Source organism: Colobus angolensis, unplaced genomic scaffold, assembly GCF_000951035.1.
Source record: "Colobus angolensis palliatus isolate OR3802 unplaced genomic scaffold, Cang.pa_1.0 Scaffold244, whole genome shotgun sequence".
Taxonomy (NCBI): domain Eukaryota; kingdom Metazoa; phylum Chordata; class Mammalia; order Primates; family Cercopithecidae; genus Colobus; species Colobus angolensis.
Window position 1 is genome coordinate 1,128,471 of NW_012115644.1, and position 15,364 is coordinate 1,143,834.

The 15,364-nt window shown below is 35.5% G+C and overlaps 1 protein-coding gene across 1 annotated transcript in view; it reads right to left on the reverse strand.

The window, feature by feature from the left end:
- Positions 1-4,777: 4,777 nt before the first annotated feature.
- The window catches only part of DKK2 (dickkopf WNT signaling pathway inhibitor 2), a 115,043-nt gene continuing 104,456 nt past the window's right edge, over positions 4,778-15,364 (reverse strand). Inside the window, exons 2-4 of the mRNA XM_011945717.1 lie at positions 8,758-8,908; positions 7,513-7,668; positions 4,778-7,167 (exon numbers count right to left, since the gene is read on the reverse strand). Of these exons, the coding sequence (XP_011801107.1) occupies positions 6,917-7,167; positions 7,513-7,668; positions 8,758-8,908 (558 nt within the window). The 3' untranslated portion in view covers positions 4,778-6,916. The remainder of the gene's footprint in view (positions 7,168-7,512; positions 7,669-8,757; positions 8,909-15,364) is intronic.

Below are 15,364 nucleotides of genomic sequence, written 5' to 3' on the forward strand. Positions count from 1 at the left end.
TTAAGTAGGACTTAGAATATTTTACAGGTGCTAGCTGATCTGATATTCTCCATCTGTTACTAGGCCCTGGAGACTGACTGGCCATTAAACACAAAATGATGACTGGTGTAGCAGGTGCAGTGAAGTGGGAAGGTGTGGAGCAAATAAAAAAGTCCATGGCATCTATAAGAAATGCTGACCCCCAGGAAATTTTAAAAGGTTATGTGCACTGTGGTATTCATGACGTATGTGTGAGAGGTATGATGGCAAGTGTATTTCTCATGAAAGTACTTCAATTACTTGCATGCTGTTATTTCTTTAGAATTCCCAGGTCCTGAACTATACAATTACTTAATACTCAAAGAGAACTATTGCTTACGTTGAGAAATTTCCCTTTAATGCAATTCATTGGCGCAATGTCAATGGGAGGGTTGCCTGAGATGCACACTTTGCTAAAATCATTTTATAAGGCTACTGCTGTGAGTTAACTATTCTGTTCCCATAAGTTTTTCTTGACGCCTTTTGGCATCTATGTCAAATTGAAGCTTCTTATTAGCACATTTTAGGATTCCCAGCAGTCCACTTGATGCGTCTCTTTTTTTATACTCTCACTTGAAATTCTGCTCAGTCTTTGTTCTCTTTTCTGTATCATCCTGCCACTCCCTCACCCTTTCATTTGTTTGCAACCTCTTCCCTTAGCACATCCAATAAGCTGTATTTTGTGGATGTAATTCTTCTATCATAGAGTTTTTCTTAAGAGCTCAGGATGGCTGATGAGAGCTTTACAAAGATCCACTTTCTAAGGAATTTCTGATGTTCTACTGAGAGGCAATTCTTTACATGTTAAATACAAGGGCAATGCACAGGAATATTTTTTTAACTTTTGTTATCAACATTTTCTTTTTCTGTGTTCCTCAGGCTAGTCTAGAGAGACTGCCTTCTTTTTTTCACCACCTTCATTCTTTCACTACAGCTGGAAGGAAAGATAAGCAATCCAACAGCAAATCCACCTCCAGCATACCCTAAATCCAACAACTCTCATGGCTTTCACTTTACCTCACTAATCCCAGCCAGCAGTTCTTGCCTGGATGCCCTACTGCCCTGTGGTCTATTCTCCACGCAGCAGACTGGGTGATCCTTGGGAAATATGTCAGCTCAAGCTACTCCCTTGCTCAAAAGCTTCTACCAGTTCCATATCTCTTTCATAATAAAACTAATCATGGTTAATAAGGTTCTACATGACCTGACCCAGCTGCTTTTCTAGTCTCATCTCTTATCGCCTCCCTTTTTTCATCCTAGTCTCCATTTTCAACCTCTTCCCACTGTCAAATGTTTACCTTGCTCTTCCACTGCCCGTGTCAGTTTCTCCAGACATTTTCATTACCACTCCCTCACTTCAGTCAGGATTCTGCTCATAATCTGCCTTCTTTAAGAGATCTTCCCTCACTGGAAAATCTAAAATAACACTACTCGTCTCCCTCTGTTGCTTTACTCTCCTTCAGTTTTCTTCACAGTGCTCATCTTTGTCTCCTATAGTATTGATATTTTTGTTATTTAGTTTTCTGCCTCGTAGCCATTGCCCTAAAAATTAACTGGAATGTAAAAATGAGAGCATGGACTTTATTAGTTTGGTACTCTATTTTTACTCACTATGCTTACAAAGTGGCCTAGCACATTATCATAGAGGCTTGGTGAATATGTTGAGTGAGGGAATGTAAGTTAGGAGCATCTTCTTGGCTCCTAGAAGTGTATCCTTTGCTAAAATAACTTTCAGAGGTATCAATAGCAATTTTAATTCAGGAATCTGTTGATGTTATGGTACAAGTAGAACAAACGCAGGGCTGAGGAAGTAAATAATTCTACAGCATGAAGCAGTGGAAGCTGCCACTGTGCACAGCACTGAAAAACATCAGCTCTCAAGATAATCGGAGGACACATCACCAGACAGAGCCTATCTCAATTAAGCACTGGTGAGGCTTTGAATAGGCTAACTGCAAAAGAAAGAAGCCCTAATGAGGCTAATGTCATGCCAAAATTTTTAAAGTTGATCATGTTTACTGAAGGCAGCAATACCTCAATTACCATTCATGCCCTATAAGGAGATAGAATTCAAGTGGATTCTCCTCCCACCATACCGTAAGGAAAAATATAGTGCCATACCTAACTTCTTGATGGGACATTTTTCCCATGTAAGTTTAAGTTTCATAGACCATGGGATACAGACACCTGGTTTGGATTGACTGACGTTTTTAGCAAACCAAAACCAGATTTTTCTCCACCTTTCTGCATTCAGAGTCCACGCATCTCTGCTATGATTTTTGGCATTGTAAGCCCTGCATATGTTAACAGCACTTTGCCTAAGGTGTCGGCTCTAAGAACTAGATTAGCTTGTTTTCTAAATGTGGTGGCACCTTTGGCTTCATTGAGTGTGGTATAATAATTCACTGGACTTTAGTAAAAGTGAGCTGCATCAGGGATTGTTGTCAAACTAATAAATCTTCTGAACCAGCAGTCATTCTAGTGAGAAACTACTCAGGCCATAGCTGCTGAAGAAGTTTTAGTTCACTCAGGCATCTGGAAACCCTATGGCTGAGACAGAGCAAAATATGAAATAAGGCAGAATATTTAATTATTAACCTGAAGATTTTAAACTTTGATTTCTTTGGACTCCTTATCCTAAAGAGGAAGATAATAATTGCAGACTTTAATTCTTTTGAACTTCAAGTTATTTTGACTTTAATATGCAAGAGGATTTAATTTTTGTCCTTTACTTTCTCCCTAAGAAATTTTCAATGAAAGAAGACTTATATTCAAAGGTGAGGCATCTCTGCATTGTTAGAATTTTATTATTGAAATGCTTTTACATATTTTATTATCATATACTCAATGTATCATTTAGTCTCACTGCACAATCTCTAATAGACTGTGTTAGATGACATGATGGATGTAATTTGGGACAGTAAAAAGAAGAAATAATTATTTTCTAGTCCTGGATAGAGTGATCTTGAAGTTTATTTAGTTAATGTATTATTTTCAAACATTTTGCAAACTCCTGGGGACAAAAGCTAAATCTCCCACCACACCATATCCTGAAAGGACCCATAAAGAAGGAATGATTGTCATTAGGAAAATGACTTCATCAGGGACTTCCCCTAGGAGGTAGCAAGTCAGATTTTGGCTAAAACTCATATCTTCACCATAGACAAATGGTATGCACAATGGGTTAAAAATATAAAGATCTGGGGAAGGATATGAAGAGGGATTCTTCTTTCCCAATCTTTAAAGTGAATTTGATGTGGGATGGAATGATCATCTTTGTCTCACTCCACCCCTCACTCCTTTCATGTAGTTCAAATTGTCCAGTTTTGGAAAATTTTGGATGAGATTTTTGAATGAGAAATGCATAGTTCAGCCCTTTTTCCACCCCCTTCATCTTTGGTGTTAACCTGAGAAGGAGGCATGTCATTCTGTTCCGCCCATCCATATTATAAATTTTATAGGGCTGCTCCCATAAGATGGAACTGATATAGCCTGGTATTGAATGTGAATGGGCACAGAATCTATTTCTGGTGTTTAGTGTTAGAATGTTTTCTTGCTCACAGGTACATGCTACATTTTCCAATATTAACTTCACCAGCAATGAGTAATCTTTCATCTGCCTGTTTTTTTAAAGAATCTGGTTTTCAACTGGCCTGGTTTTGAGTGAAGACAATTATAATTGATTGATTCCCCTAAAATCCTAAGGCTACAATTACATTTACAAAAGTGTAACTGAATGTTTTCCCCTAAAATACTAAGGCTACTTAAGGGTATTTTGTTTCTTAACTAAAATAAAATAAAATAAAATAAAATAAAAAAGTCAAGAAAATTGGTCAGTCCTCAGAGCGTCTCACTGAGCAAAATAGAAAAGAGAAAGATCTCCCTTATGATTATTATAGTCAAAAGCACACTTTAACTAGAAAATAAAAATATTCTCATTGGAGGAAATGGCCAATGATTTAAGAATATCTTTAAATGACTAATTAACATATTGTGGAAAATATTTCAGCAATGCTTAAGATATTTTTAACTCTAACTTCTAGCTGTGGGACTGTTTTAGCTTCATGAAGCAACCATAGCTACATTTAATTCATTCACTATGTCACAGAATGTTTATTATCCACATTTGCAGCCCATTCTGATGTTTAATACAACATAGGCTTTTGTAGCATCCCTGGTCTCATACTTGGTGAACACTATTCCTCAAAACACTCCTGACATCTCCGGTTCAGGAAGCAGAGGAAACACTTGCTTCCCAGGAAGTGGATTTGATTTCACTCAGTTTCTCTCCAAACACAGAAAAAGGCATCGTGTAGCTCATGTTCATTGGTTCATGTAGAAATGAACCAATACTCTAAGCATCATAGTATTTCCATTTTGGAAAACTTTAGCTTCGAGAGAAGATTATGGGGCATATGTTACCTGTCTTATAGTATTTTGAAGAAATTGTGAAGAGTACTTTCTTGTTCCAAGTTGTTTCAGAAGGAAAAGTATGACTAAATGTTGTAAATCACAAGGTGGAATATTTTGGTTTGACAGGAAAAAAAAAAAAAAAGGAAATGACTCTCTAACAATTACAGCTAAACTGCCATGAAATGAACTACGCTTTGTAATAGTAAACTGCTCTGAGTTATCTCATGCTGATGTCCTCTAAATGATTCACACTCAGTCCTCAAAATCAGACCAAGTTCAACTGAACTCTCAGAAAGTATGATTCTATGAAAATTCTTCCCGTAGGCAAAACACAAGGAACTTTGAATTCAGCTTTTAGAGGAGAAAAATTTAATATATTTTATCTTATTATACATTTTTCCTAAATTACAAAGTCAACAGCTGCAAATATATTCTGCTACAAAGCTTTCTGTAAGAAATATCTCTATAAGAAAATACATCTCATTAACATTTCCTGTAAATAAATTATTTCAAATAATAATTTTTAAAATGGTGAACATAAGAAAAATATTGCAGAAACCAAATTGCAAATATAGTAATTGTTATGTAGGAAATGTTTGACTGAAATGTTCCATTTTCATTTCACCAAGCTTATAGCAACCTGTTTATACAAACTTTGGTTCTTGGATAGACTAGTTTATAATTTTTGTTTTTGCAGACCTGCACAGAAAATGTAAATCTTAATCATCTTAGTAAATATATGTGGGAAGCTGAAATGTTTAATAGATATACAGGCTCAAACTCAATTTCTACTGGGAGGACTTAAATTTGAAACTGCAGATGGGATTTAAGTAAAAGAAAACTAAAAAGTGAATTGTGGTCTACAAAAGTTTAAAGTCACAACTGTAAGATAACCTTTTATTCTATTGTGCTCCAGACAAAATATTTAGAACTGAGTTAAGTAAAAAAAAGTAATAAAGTAATTTCAAAGAATTTAGAAACTGTGGTGTCTAGAGATTAGCAATATGCAGATTTTACAAGTTATCTTACTTATATTTTTTAACCGCAATGGCTGCAGAAAACAGAAACTAGCCCTTTGGCAATAAAGCAGACGCTGCAGAGGTTTGGGAAGAAAATTGGATGATGCCATTGGCCAGTCAGAAGCTTATAGAGGGCAATGGAACCTCACTACTCTGTCTACTTCAGGAGTCCATTTGTGAAACCTCCTGAAATTGAGATTATTTGAGGATCTCAGCACTACAAAATAAATAATTTGAGGGTAGTATGGACACATGACCTCACACTGAATTCATTTGTGTAGTAAATATTATGATAGCAAATCCCACGCAGATCTTCATTGAGACTGTGCATCCCCTGGTTTCAAAGATGAATAGTCAACTTGTGCCTCAGATATATGAACTATGTGTTGCCAAAACCTGAACAAATGAAAAAGTTTTCCCAATTTTCTTGCTTGCTCCAGTGCAGTACAGATCCAGCCCAAGTCTCTGTTACCACAGAGTGTGTATGAATACATGTATTTAACAATCTAGTTCTATCAAAACATAGGTTATGGCAAATCTTTGAGAAATCATGATCTCTCTGTTAGCTGTTTTCCCACATATATTGGACATCTTTAATTTTTTTTGCCATCTGTGAAAATTCTGCTCTGTGCAAGTATTTTACTAGTCACAATTTATGAATATAGTTCGGAAAATAAAATGCATTCAGAATAGGAATCACACAGGATAGAGAGATACACTGTCATTCCACAGAATCTGAAGGAATTGTTTTTGTCTTATATCAGTTCTTATTAATTACAGGTAAAACTAAAATTTTGAAAAAATGTTTTTGTAGCTGTTTGTTATTTATTTGTCTTCCTAAAGGCCTTCATAAACAACTGGCAATTATTTGCAATTATTTGGAAGTATTGACTGATTTTTTTCTTGTCTACCAAGACTCCTGATTGAACAGCAGAAGTAGTGTTACAAATTAAAAGATAATTTTCTGTTGTAAATTAACTATGCTCCATGTTTTCATTTCTTGTTTAGCAATTTTATTTTTAGAACCTATTGTATAACAAGTTATTCTAGGAGTATTTTGTTAAACTCTAACTTTGAATAGAAATCTGGCATGTAGGTTATTTGTATAAGCAATCAGCAATCTGAAGGAAACCTCTCCTACAGCACAACCTAAACTCTTGGAAAGTCACATGCCACTCATCAGTAATTTCCACTGTGTGCTTTTTCTCTTAATAATAGCATTTTCCACAAATGTGTACATTATTTACATAGACAAGTTGCATAATGGAAACACTGGTTGCACTGCATTTGTCACCCATTCTAATCTATTCAGTTCATGTTTTCTTTCTCTCTTTTTGTGATCTGCATTCTTATCACATTTCTTATTTTAGCCATTCTTCTGCATCTGAACCTTATTTTCCACCATGCTATAATGCATTAAATACACAAATTCACAGTCTGCAATTGATGATGTTCCTCAATGGTGATCAAATTTTCTGACACACATGGAGTCTGGCTTTGGAGGAGTAGGTGGCGTCTTTCCATACTTTGCAAGACAGACCCTTTGCACAGTCGCACCGCTGGAAAATTTCCAGCCCATGAGAGCCCTTCTTGCGTTGTTTAGTACAGACTTCCCCCTGATGGAGTACCGGTTTGCAGATTTTGGTCCAGAAATGACGAGCACAGCAAAACCCTTCGATGCAGTCTGATGATCGTAGGCAGGGGTCTCCTTCATGCCCTGCAGAGATGATGACCAATAATAGATGTTACCCTGACACTTCAGAAAAAAAAAAATTCTATTTTGCAATCAGAAGCACATAAAATATTTTCACTTATACTATCTTCTATGTTGTTACCATTTATAATGAAAAGTCTTGGTTGATATCGATTGGCTCTGCCTCTAATGACATAAATCCATTATGGTCTGTTTCCATTATTTGCCACCTGAATAACAAGTTTAATGACTAGCTAGGATTAAAGAACCTTCCTTGTAATTTTTTTCTAAAACCAATGGAATTAATTATCTATATTTTTCTTCTATTTATTTATTTAAAAAAAACCCCACAACTACAGATATCCCTACCTTTTATATGTGACATCTTAGTGTGTGGTCTTCCTAGATTCTGCCATCCCAAGTCATGGTTTGAGTAATGACCATGGTTTCGATCTCTGTGCCGAGTGCCATCCAGAGCTGGGATGTGAGGGGTTAAGATGCTTTCAGTAACTGGGATACAGATACCTGGAGATGATCACATACTCAGTTAGACTAATTCAATTCTACGAAATGTGAGACTTATCCACGTACTCTCTTGATGTGAAATATGAAGCCATTTCTCTATCTATCTATCCACTCATTCATTCATTTACTTATTTATTGAGACTGAGCACACTTTGGCCCTAAAGTGAGATGTCTTTCATATGAATTTTGTCTCTTTCAAGACCAAGTGACCTTGGACAAAACTGGGAATAAAAGCATAATTTTATAGATTCACAAAGTTATTGTGAATATATGTGAAGAATCCATGTTAGCTATTAGTATTTTTAAATAATCTGATCAGACATTCACCCTCTGGATCCAGATTCCTTTATTAATTAACAACATAATCTTAGTTTACACTGTAAACTTCTCTAATGGTGTAAGGTCTTCTTCTTCCCTTCACCTCCTGTGCAGGCGACTCACAATAGGTCTACACCCAGAGGTCAGGAATAGGCATGAGAATATGAGCCTGATTATGTTGTTTTATATGATTAAGTATATATTTCTAATTACCTTCTGCAATTATTTAATGTTTTTGCCACATCTTGTCTGCGATCCATTTCATCATTATTGCTGAATTGTCTGCCTATAAATTCATTGATATTGGATGAAGCCAGGTTGGGGAGTAAAATCTTGTGTCTCTCTTTGGAGGAACCAATCACTCTACTACCATAAGACTGAGCTACAGAACATCTTGAGTAAACCCAAAGTACAAAACTGGAATAGATATTTACAACTGCATTACTAAATCATATCAAGTTTCTCTCTTTGGTTCTTTTACATGCATTCACTCATGTGTTTACTGGAATAGAGCGTGTTGCTGTTTATACATGACACTTCAACGTGGCAGTATTCTAGATCAGCACAGGTCATATAATATAGAAGATAACCAGAGTCTAGAAAAACTAAGGTTTGGGGAGGAAATTCAGGTAATCTTGCACTACCTAAACCAATTCTACCAGGCTCCTTATATTTCAGGAGTCCGAGTAAGGAGAAGATAGCCTGACTCGACAGACAGGCTTACTATGATGAAAAGAAAGAGGCCCATGAACACTTAGTGAGATCTTTTACCGTTATTGCAGCGGGTACCGGGGCAGCACATGCCATCTCGGTGGCAGCGCTTCTTTTTTCTCCGACACACCATGCAGGCCGATGATCCTTGGTGGGGACTGTGGCAATACCTCCCAACTTCACACTCCTTATCACTGCTACAAGGATAGGCCTGACATCAAGTGGAACAACACCAAAAGTAAAGGATTAGATCCTGTTTCACTTACGAAACATTACTGTAGCAAATCATCATAGAAAATAAATCACGATATATCTCACCTGAAAGGAACTATACCAGCATCGTAATGTTCTGAGCCTAGATCCTAAGTAGTGACACTTAACTGAGGACCTTATAAATATCTATTGTTGATGACAAAGATAAAGCTGAAGCTGTTTGTATATTTTCATTGACACAACTCTAGAGTTAGAATTTAGACTTTTATTGATTCATAGAACCCTTGTGAGTGACTTTGGGGTCTCCAAAGCAGTTGTAATTATTGCATTAATGCTATTGTAAGGTACAAATGACACAGTCATCTTCGCCACTCGATTTTTTCAGGCGTTAAAGAACGATGAGAGAAATGTTAAATAAAACAACAAAGGGCTATGCTAGAAGCCAAAACGTATCTCCTGCCCAATTATGAAACAAATACTTTAAAAGTGAATCCTTTCAGTTCCTGCCTATAAAAGCAAGGAGGAGAAACATTTCCAGAACAGTTTGAGACAGTGAATTATTTGACACAAAGACACTAATGAACAGAATCCTCATTCCAAACATGTTGATAAGCAGCAGTTGAGCTCCCAGCAGCCAGAGAGATGCTAAGATCCAGTTATATCATTATATTCCCAGGAAGCACAAAAACAGACTCCTTACAGACCTGAAATAACCCCACAGGCTACTATGCCTTTAGTTGTAAAGAAAGAACCTCTTTTCATACATTTCTCTACCTAGTTGTATATCCAGAAGGCTACTTCAGCAGTGTCATATATTATCTTTAAAAAAATACATGTAAAATACAGAAGGTGGTCAGAGTTTAGGAAAACGAAGATTTCGGGGGTTATACATACATATATACCCATTTGTGTACCCCCTGCCTCTTGGAAGTATTTGGAACATTAAAAATGTCCCTGTGTTCAGAGACTGGGAGTTGAGAAACTAAAATGTCATAACCCACATCAAACTTACTCAGATTTTGAGGCAGGGAGACTCATTTGTAAACCTTTTTTCTTTTTTGAAGTTGATTTTTTCCTTGTTTACAGAGCAATAGCTGATTTTTTAAATGAAAATACAAAATATAAAATAAGCTATGTATTTATTTTTAAGCAAGCATAAATAATTTGAACATAAACTATGGGATAATGTTTATGGCCATAAACTATGGGATAATGTTTATGGCTCGCAAATACTTAGAGAGATTTCACTGCTTTACTTATGAATTAGGTTTGATGACATAGCTCGGCCTGCACTGATCATGTCTTTTTTCTTTTTCTTTCTTTTACTCTTTCCCTTTCTTCCAGTGTCTTCTCCTCCTGCCCATCTCCTGCATATATGTCTACACATTCAGCCCTCACATGTTTTCCATTTAGATCAGATCATCTTCAGTTAGAAAAAGGAAATGTGAAATTTATGTGTGAGTCTGAGAGATAAAACATGTATTTTAGCATCATTACAATTTCTTGTTTACCATTAAAAGAATTACATAGAAAAACCACCAACTTAAAACTGAAAGTGATTTTGAAGGACTGCATAGTGGCAATGTTTGATGCGTACTTTATAACTGGAACCACATAAAGCTATAAAATAAATTTGCATTTTATTGTCCCACTCTGTAACTCCACCATTAGGCTTAAGAGAATCTTAATGAGATGAAATTCAGACTATTAAGCCATTTTTAAAGAATCCAAGACTGATGAAAACAAAACAAATGTCCCTTCCCGCCTTACCACACTCTTTCCCCCAAGCATTTTACCCCCTTCACATTTAAACCCATTAATTTTAATGAAATACAATTCACATGTTTCTGATTCATTTACATTTATTTCATCAAATTGTTTTGCAAGAAACATTTGGTGTTACAAGTTTCTTTCCGTCCTCAAAAATAGGACATGCTCTTTCAACGGAAATAAACATGTGCCACATAAAACATCATGTGCTATTTACAACTCAAATAACAAATCCTCAAGCAATTCTGAGTATAGGATAATCCTGGATTTCATCCCCCCAAAATAGTCCACAGGATACACTATTTTATTTATTAGCTGTTATTGATAGTTATTTATTTTCTGGTCATTTGGTAAAAGTTGCAGTGTATGCAAAAAAATTGTGCATGGTGCATCACCATCTTTCCATTCTCTGTTGACAGGAACTGGAAAATATTAAAATGACAAATATCTGATGCAGATGACATTAGAAAAAATGGGATGCACAGTAGTCTTGTATTTGAATGGGATTACAATAAAATTATCATGATTTAATTCTTAAAGAGGGAACCTCATTTTGTCAAAAATAGAAAGTATATTAAAAGATACATAATTTTATTATGCTCCAATGTATCTTTTAATTAACTTGAAGTAAAAATGACACAGGCAGAGAAAGTATGCCAAAAATTGCCTAACTATACAAGGTTATGTATATTGGGAACTTATATTTGGAATTGAATCTCAGAACATAAATACTAGGAGGCATTATTTGGAAATTTTAAAAATAAATTTTGTAATAATTGAAAAGTAAAGTTATGTTACGCAGCTTCTAATATGCTTATGTAACTCCTGGATCCAATAAACAGTCTTTATATATGAATATAATCAAGAGGGGATGAAATAAATTGATTGAAGAAGAGTATAGGGAAAGCAAGTGATATTTGGGGGCATGCCTTGCCCTCTGAAATCAATTTCCCTTAGCCCAGATTTTTTCAACCATAAAGCTTCCCTTGTGATAACTTCTAGCAAGAAAACATAAAACATGAAATAATATGGTTCTAACCCATTAATAACAATTCTTATGTCTTACTAAGCATAATGCATTATATTTTAGTAAAGAGTTTTAAAGAAGGCATTTTCTACTGAAGTATGAGGGTTCTGCAGTTGCCAGTTGCCATTGGTTTTTTCCCTACATTAGCTCCTCTAAAGTTTCTGGAAATGATATCACTGGTGAAAGAGAGAGAGAGAGAGGGATAGAGGGTTAACAGCAGTTGTGGAGGATCCTGAAGAAGCGACTGTGGCAATGAAAGGACTGCTGGAGGGAATTATATACATTAATTAAAGTGCCATTCAGAAACTCTCACATGGATAATCTTTATTTTCCATTTACTTTGGCCACTATTGCCTAGTCTCATTTGATGATGGTTTGGTGACAAGCAAAAAATGAACTTGAATACCTTAGTCTAAGTTTCCATTTAACGAAATCAATAATATGCTTACCTGGTGCTTATTTTAAAGGTGAATTAAAGGGCTGATTTTTGTTTTACTTGCTATGGTAATTGTTAATAGTGCATTCTCATGGCTCTTTGTTTACTTGGACTTTAGGTGAACAGAATAGATAACTTTTCCTTTTTGTCTGAGGAGCAATGATTTTGTGGAAGACTGGAAATCAAGTGAAAGAATTAGGGAAGGACTCTACTACACCTATCACATGCTAAAATGCCCCACAATTGAATCATAAATTCAGCTTATGAGCATCCAGGAACACTTAGCTTCATGCAGAATCATTCATTATTGCATCAGTTACAATTAGGAGATGAATTAATTCAGGACACCTAATAATAGCAGATGATGGGCCATAAATTCAGAATACATGGGAACTCTCAGTGATTAGGCCAAAAAACAAAGACATTTTCTGCAACCCCCTTTCTAGGCTAAAAATAGAGTGATTCCCACAAATAGCAGTGTTACTTATTATTACAACCATGACAGGAACTAGAAGAATAAACACATTGGACATATTTTGAAAATAAAATCTATCAAAATTGATATTTCGTTTTAGCATAAAATATTTTTTAAAGTCTATTTCCTCTGTACTAATTTAGAATCATTACCTAAAACTTTAGCAGTAAAGTGAAGAGAGTTTATGTAACTGCTAGAAATAAGTAATGTGTGCTAAGTGGCAGAGAACTTAGGGATCTTGAGTTCTTCCCTGGCGTTCAGGCCTCAGGTATCATCACTAAGAGCAATTAATAGTGAGAGTGTATTGGACACATCGACAAGGTGACTGAGTGGTGACCTATGTGCTGAAGTTAGAGATTAGAAAAATATACTTGGCCACATCTCTTTCTAGAAGGCTCCGAATACCAACAGCATGTCCTACTGCAGCTGTTGGAAAAACAGAATACTGGCGGAAAACACTGACAAAGCTGTAAACAGTATTTTCTCATTCTATGTCTTGAGTACAGTTTTATGTTCATTTAAACTCAATGTAAATCAGAGTTATGATCAAAAGTCCATCATGAAAGTAATGATAGTTACATAATATTGTAATGAACAAAAGTAAAATAAAATGTAGTCACTCAATCTTATTTGAAATAATTAAGTCTGTCTTCCCCCAAAGTCTTCTCAAAACTGCTGGAAGAAAAGGCCCATTAACTCAAGACTTACATTTAGGGTTGAATTAATTTTCACTTGCCTATTCCTTTGAACATGAAAATACAACAATGAAGTAATCAGATCCCTAAGAACAATGAAAGGAGAAAAAGTGTTATAAGTATCTCAGTAGTACCAATCATTGAATAAACCTTTGACTACAACTAATACCTCAGTTTAACTCCTAAGTTTCCAAAATAATAATATTGGCCTTATTTAATGATGAGAGGAAGAAAAGAAGGGAGAAACATCACAGTGTTCATGTGGGATGGCCACCCATCCGGATTCTTGCAAGACCGTCCTAGTTTTTTTGTTATTTTAATCAGGACAATCTTTTGTCCCCACAAGCACTGTTTGTAACAATCTCAGAAGTTTTCTGGAGCCAGGAAAACATCATCAGCTAGGCAGGCAGAAGAAAGCCTGCAGGGGACGACCCAGATGTGGGAATGAAAAATATTTGAGACTAGTGGATAGATGGAGGTAGCAGCAAAGAACTGGGGATGAGAATATATCTGGGGTCCCTGAGAGCACAGCAGAAGACTGGCAATTACATTTGGGAAACCTGATCGGACTGGCTTGCCCTGAGTCCTTAGAGAAAAGATTAATTTTCCTCATCATGATATTCTACATGACAGATCTATATTTCCACAAACAGGCAAGGTACCCTTCAGGTGGTCATTTCAAAATCAAACACTAAAGTGCAACTGCAGGAGGTGTAGGGACTTATATGTCAATCTGGCTGTGTGCTGTTGTACACTATCTGCCAAAGGCTGTGCAATCTCATCTTTCACTTTGTTTCCTATTACCTCTAGGGGATAAGGGTGTACTAGATGCATCTTTGAAGATTCATGAACATCAGGCCAGGGGGATGGAGCTATATTAAATTTAAGGGGAAAAGTTCAGATATTACATGATGTCCTGCATGTGTAGTTACAGGTTCATTAAGGCAGCTGCTTGGGTATTTATTCAGTATTCAATCAATATTTATTCAGCATTTATTTATTGAACACCAACTATGATCCAGAAACTACTAGTTCAGTGATGTGCAAATGTTTTGTCTGTTACCCCTAAAATAATTTTGAAAAAACATATATCCTTCAATACATTTGACACTTAAAATTTTTTGGCATGTGTTTATTTTATTAATATGAAATGTAATGTTAAACATTCTCTAAGATAAAATTTGCAGTAATTTGATATGATTTAATAAAATAACTTTTGGCTACTTTATTAATCATTAAACATTTTCTAAGATAAATTTTGCAGTAATTTGACATGATTAATAAAATAACTTCTGACTATTGTATTAATCAAAGCATATTGATCCTGAAATTAATTGCGACATATTTACTCATGGGCATTTTCTCTTGAAAAATTACATAATCTGAAAAACCTTCAGTTAGGTTGTAAAATATATAAGTCATCGCGACTATTTGGAATGTTCTGCATACAGAATTTCCAACTGGGGCCAAGTTTCACTTTTAAAAAAATAAGTATAAGACAAAGAAAGAAAGTACCTTTGTGAGTTTAAGATGCTCTGATCAATCATTAAACATATCTTTGTTCCGATCAAAATTCCAAGTTTTACTTATTTGTCACCTAAAAAAGTATTTGTACCTTTGACTAATGCAGTCTATTGAGATTTGGAATGCATGAAGGTTTTGCCTTTTTTCGCCACATAAAATGGCAAAAAAATTAATGTAAACCCAGGCATATTCCTTGAGAATTTTAAGAAACAATTTGGAAGCTGAGGATCTAGACATTGATTTTATTAGAACAACTCATGCTCTGCACCCCCATGAAAAATATTTCAATACCTTTTACACATATTCATTTTAAGGCTAGGGTGGTTAGCAAATTGGTTTTTGATACAAAAGTTCAGAGGTGAAAGAGTATCTCCTAAACCTATCTGAATTATAAATTAGAAATGATGGATTTCGTCTAGTGGTCCATTAGCTTCTCCAATGTATTCAGAAAGCCTCATTTAAATCCAAAGAAACAGTAACTCTATCAAAGGAAGGCAAGGTCCTCTTTAACTTTGGTTGCTCCTCCC